Source organism: Sinocyclocheilus rhinocerous, unplaced genomic scaffold (assembly GCF_001515625.1).
Source record: "Sinocyclocheilus rhinocerous isolate Xijiao unplaced genomic scaffold, SAMN03320098_v1.1 scaffold591, whole genome shotgun sequence".
Lineage (NCBI taxonomy): Eukaryota > Metazoa > Chordata > Actinopteri > Cypriniformes > Cyprinidae > Sinocyclocheilus > Sinocyclocheilus rhinocerous.
In genome coordinates this window covers 3,224,422-3,230,240 of record NW_015641476.1, presented here as the reverse complement: position 1 = coordinate 3,230,240, position 5,819 = coordinate 3,224,422, and the positions used below count along the sequence as shown (strand labels likewise).

The 5,819-nt window shown below is 37.5% G+C and overlaps 1 protein-coding gene across 1 annotated transcript in view; it reads right to left on the bottom strand.

The window, feature by feature from the left end:
• LOC107755028 (probable palmitoyltransferase ZDHHC1) overlaps positions 1-5,352 on the bottom strand; it is a 20,303-nt gene extending 14,951 nt beyond the window's left edge. Inside the window, exons 1-3 of the mRNA XM_016571667.1 lie at positions 4,770-5,352; positions 3,159-3,403; positions 2,774-2,949 (exon numbers count right to left, since the gene is read on the bottom strand). Of these exons, the coding sequence (XP_016427153.1) occupies positions 2,774-2,949; positions 3,159-3,377 (395 nt within the window). The 5' untranslated portion in view covers positions 3,378-3,403; positions 4,770-5,352. The remainder of the gene's footprint in view (positions 1-2,773; positions 2,950-3,158; positions 3,404-4,769) is intronic.
• Positions 5,353-5,819: the final 467 nt, after the last annotated feature.

Sequence of the window (5,819 nt, the reverse complement as noted above, 5' to 3'; positions counted from 1 at the left end):
CAAATACACATAGTTATGTGTCAAAATGCCCGTCTTTGTGAGTATCCTCATAAACTTATTCATTTGGGTCTTAAATGATCGTTAATAACTAAAGACAAGGCATGTGTAGTAGTAGGCTATTTGAGACCCTGGTATTATGTGAGGTCTTAAAGGAATAGTTCACCCAAAAAAACATTCACTCACCCTCAAGTTGCTATAAACCTGCATGAATTTCTTTGTTCTTCTCAACACAAAAGAAGATATTTTGAAGAATGTTCGTAACCAAAAAGTTTCTGGTCTCCATTGACTCCCGCAGTATTTTTTCATACTATGGAAGTAGAGCTGGGCAGTATGCCGGTATATATCGTTACTGCAGAATAAAGTGTCTATCGTTAGAGATTTTGCTATATAGTGTATATCTGCGTAACACAGTACATTGCTTAGGCACTTATACCGGTATGCCGTTTGTTTTTTTAATTCATACCGGTTGCATAATTAGAACAGGTTTACCATTTGAACCGGTATATCGCCCAGCACTACATAATAAATTATTATTCAAGTTAGTTGCACTTGACTGACGTATATTGCTTTTTGTGTCTGAAGAAACTATATATTCGCTTAAGGGGTGGGCGATAACCCGCTTGAAATATGTCAATCTTGTTGTGCGGTCATTTAAACTCTTTTGTAAGCACTCCGGTTTAAAACCAATTTTTTATCATTTTTTGCATTTTGAATCATTCATGCACATTAAGCAGTGGGGGAGAATTCATTTTGGTAAATGTGTGTGTGTTATCAGGGTTTCCAAGCCTGATACGAGCGGTGCACACCTCAGGCTTAAAGCAGCTGCGTGTACAGCCTGACTAAAAGTTGAGCTCTTTCTCACACCTTGTGCTTGAACATCCAAATACACATAGTTATGTGTCAAAATGCCCGTCTTTGTGAGTATCCTCATAAACTTATTCATTTGGGTCTTAAATGATCGTTAATAACTAAAGACAAGGCATGTGTAGTAGTAGGCTATTTGAGACCCTGGTATTATGTGAGGTCTTAAAGGAATAGTTCACCCAAAAAAACATTCACTCACCCTCAAGTTGCTATAAACCTGCATGAATTTCTTTGTTCTTCTCAACACAAAAGAAGATATTTTGAAGAATGTTCGTAACCAAAAAGTTTCTGGTCTCCATTGACTCCCACAGTATTTTTTCATACTATGGAAGTAGAGCTTGGCAGTATGCCGGTATATATCGTTACTGCAGAATAAAGTGTCTATCATTAGAGATTTTGCTATATAGTGTATTCCGCGGTATGCAAATATATCTGCGTAACACAGTACATTGCTTAGGCACTTATACCGGTATGCCGTTTGTTTTTTTAATTCATACCGGTTGCATAATTAGAACAGGTTTACCATTTGAACCGGTATATCGCCCAGCACTACTGTCAGTTATTGTCAAGTTGCACCTGAAACTTCAAAAAAGTTGTCCAATTAACTATGTATTACAGTCAGCATTAGAAAGTGCTGCAGTAGCTTAGTAATTTCCAATTCAAGACTTGGATGTCAATGATTGTAAGATTCAGCCACTTGTTCTTATGATATTGCCATTGCAGCATTTTAATAAAAACAATAGGATTTAATAAAATGTAGTGGGTGTGCATTACAGTCGTTTTACTACAGTTACAGAGGGTTACAGAAATCTGAATAAAGAATCTGTACAAATAGACAGCATCACGCCTGTACTTACACATCTACTTCACAGAGGTAGCAGTGACAGTTCTCAATTTTAAATCATTCATGCACATTAAGCAGTGGGGGAGAATTCATTTTGGTAAATGTGTGTGTGTTATCAGGGTTTCCAAGCCTGATACGAGCGGTGCACACCTCAGGCTTAAAGCAGCTGCGTGTACAGCCTGACTAAAAGTTGAGCTCTTTCTCACACCTTGTGCTTGAACATCCAAATACACATAGTTATGTGTCAAAATGCCCGTCTTTGTGAGTATCCTCATAAACTTATTCATTTGGGTCTTAAATGATCGTTAATAACTAAAGACAAGGCATGTGTAGTAGTAGGCTATTTGAGACCCTGGTATTATGTGAGGTCTTAAAGGAATAGTTCACCCAAAAAAACATTCACTCACCCTCAAGTTGCTATAAACCTGCATGAATTTCTTTGTTCTTCTCAACACAAAAGAAGATATTTTGAAGAATGTTCGTAACCAAAAAGTTTCTGGTCTCCATTGACTCCCACAGTATTTTTTCATACTATGGAAGTAGAGCTTGGCAGTATGCCGGTATATATCGTTACTGCAGAATAAAGTGTCTATCATTAGAGATTTTGCTATATAGTGTATTCCGCGGTATGCAAATATATCTGCGTAACACAGTACATTGCTTAGGCACTTATACCGGTATGCCGTTTGTTTTTTTAATTCATACCGGTTGCATAATTAGAACAGGTTTACCATTTGAACCGGTATATCGCCCAGCACTACTGTCAGTTATTGTCAAGTTGCACCTGAAACTTCAAAAAAGTTGTCCAATTAACTATGTATTACAGTCAGCATTAGAAAGTGCTGCAGTAGCTTAGTAATTTCCAATTCAAGACTTGGATGTCAATGATTGTAAGATTCAGCCACTTGTTCTTATGATATTGCCATTGCAGCATTTTAATAAAAACAATAGGATTTAATAAAATGTAGTGGGTGTGCATTACAGTCGTTTTACTACAGTTACAGAGGGTTACAGAAATCTGAATAAAGAATCTGTACAAATAGACAGCATCACGCCTGTACTTACACATCTACTTCACAGAGGTAGCAGTGACAGTTCTCAATGACGTGTGCATGTTTGGTGCGGTCAAACACCGGCATGGGTCCCTTATAACTCTTAGCTCTGACATTATAATCTGCAGGGTCGATGGAGACGGCCATCAGGTGCATGAAGAGGTGACAGACAAATGTAATGCCTGTAAACTGAGCTCTGAGTTAAAGACTGATAATTACTCAAAAAAGTGAGTCTCTCAACAATTTAAAGCAGACATGCTGTATATAGTTCACACAGAGCTGCACAAAGATCCAACTTCCAATGGCTGCTACAGGGTAACATATGCATATTAATAAGAGCTGATGTGCGCAGGAATAGCTTCATGCAGGCCATATGACAAACTGCAAAACAAGGATACAATATATCCGGCTGGGATCCAGTGTGTGGGGATCAGAGGCACAAATACACCAAAGCCAGTGACAGCAAAGTAGAGATAAAGCATCCAGGCCAGGAGCTGGAAAGGGTGCGGGGGCCAGCTCCAACCATTGGTCCGAGAGCACAGGGGCACATCAGCTCTCCTGGGTACCCCCTCGCTCACTGGGGCTGTGCGATTGGAGTTCTTACTGCAGACATCCATGAGAGGGGAGCCTCCTTCTGTCACTCCTGCCATTAAAACAGTGCAGAATGTTTATTTTTAAAATATTACAGGTTTGATAAGACTCTGCAGACTTACTGCTTTAAAGGGATAGTTCACCCAAAAGTAATTCTGTCATCTTTTAATCACCCTCAAGTTGTCCAAACATGTATGGCTTTGTTTCTTCTGTGGTAGATAGTAAAAGATATTTTGAGAAATGTTGCATTTTTTTTTGGGGGGGGGTTTGGTTTGGTTACCGACATCCTTAAAAATATAGAAGGAAAGAAGAAAGTCATACAGCTTTGACAGAATTATCTATACATTTTAAAATAATTTCACAATGTTTAAAACGGAGTTCCGAATTATTGTATTTTTAATTATTTCACACAAAATTTATTGAAAATGCTTTGTTTTTTTATAACAATTAGATTTATTTCTAATTTTTTTTTTTTAAACGGGACATCGGATGAAAATGTAACTTTTTTTCAGCCCTTTTTTTTTTTTTCTTTGTATTTAGTTAGGTTTCTGGCGTGGCTGCCAACTCAGAAAAGCTGAAACGAAAACACACAACCAATTTGTTACGAGGTGTCTAAAGTCTGAAACGGTGTCATCCAGTGAGCTGTTTCAATTTGCAAGCCAGTTTCTAGTAGACAGCTATCCGAGCTATTTGAATAAGACCACCTCCGAGCCATAAACAGAGTCTATTCATTTGTCTTGTGTCCACATGTGCCACAGAAGAGATCAGCATTGAAAGAGACATGCACCGAAACGGGTCGCTGTGAACAGAACCGTTTTTGACAAGGTAAAAAGGGTGTTGTTTTACAAGACCACTGAGGAATTTTAACCAAAGTATGTTACAGACATTTCATGAAGACCCTAAAGAATCACACCAACTTGTGGAAAATAGGCATCCGATGTCCCCTTTAATGATTATTTATATTGTTATGGCTACCCTACTTGTAATTTTTAGAGACATACAAACAAAGTTTTTGTAGAACAATGTTTCAAAGCTTTTCAAAAATACATTAAACCGCATAAATACAAACATTATAAATTTAGAAATTTGGGACATGTGTTTTATACTCTCTCAATTTTTTTCAATTCATTTAAGCTTCATTAGCATGACAGTGTAACAGTGTTGCCAAAGCATTAACATAGATAAATAATAAAAAGAAACAATAAAAAAACAACATATATAACAAATAATTAAAATCCCCTAAATAAACGTAAATGTAATGTAAACATAAAACCATGTTTAACACCTTACATTGTGAATGGCTAACACACTTTTTGCAGCTAGTGCAGCTGTGTTGTCATCTTCTCTCTCTCTCTCTCAGATATCTTTATTGGTCACTGGTCCACTATAACCAGCTCATGGTAAACCATAAAACTCACCTGCTCAGTTACTGATGTCAGGAATCCGGGCTGATCCGCCACATCTGAGCCGACATTACCTGCACTGCCTTTTCTTTACACGAAAACTACCACTAACCTGACACATCTTTGAGCCTCATCCACAGCACCAACACAACAGCTCTGAGTGACGGCTAACGTTAGCTCTTTACTCATTCTTTACTAAATTTACTGTATCTGTAGCCTGAGAGCGGAGAGGGCGTCTCAGTAACATAAATCTCTCATCACGCTCTCATCCCGTGGGTAAACCAATCTCTAGATGTAGTAATTAACTTGCAATAGAGCACCGAACAAATAAGAGCCTTGAAACTGACCGAATGTTAACCGCTTGTTGTGTGCGGAGAGCACGACTGACTGTACCGTTAACTAATCATTCTGCAAACAAATCACATCGTACAGTAACCGCGCACATCTCGATCAATATCCAAAGCGTTTTATTGGTCTAATCAATCGAAGCTGCTTAAATGACTTCACAAATATCAACAAATAAATGTTTTATAATACAGCAGCGGCACTCAATCCAATATTTTCGGCTCGTAGTGACAATTTATGTATTAAATAGCTGACTGACGCACTCACATCCGGGAAAACCGTTACACGACACGTTTTATTTCAAATTAAAAGTCCTCTGCACTAAATAACAAAGCAAAAACGTTTACTTGTAAAGTACTGTTAATTACTAATGTAAGCTTTTTAAATTAATAACATCAAATCTGAAGTAATCACATTTTTATTTGTTATAATTATCATTAGCAGTAGTAGTAGGAGTAGGCTCATGTTTTGTTAAATGCAGTTGCTTTGTGCTGTTGCAGTGTTTCTGTTTTACAAGATCACAAGCTATCAATGTTGCACTGTAGGCAGTTTTCCAGGAGATGGCAGCAATGCCGTGCTTTAAAACAATGTTTATGAAAACGTTAATTGCTGCATATTAAATAGCCAAATATAATAGTTCACTTTTGTTACCTCAAAAGAACGTAAGTCATGCAGTTTTGGAACAACATGAGATTTAAGAGTTTAAGAGAGTTAATGATG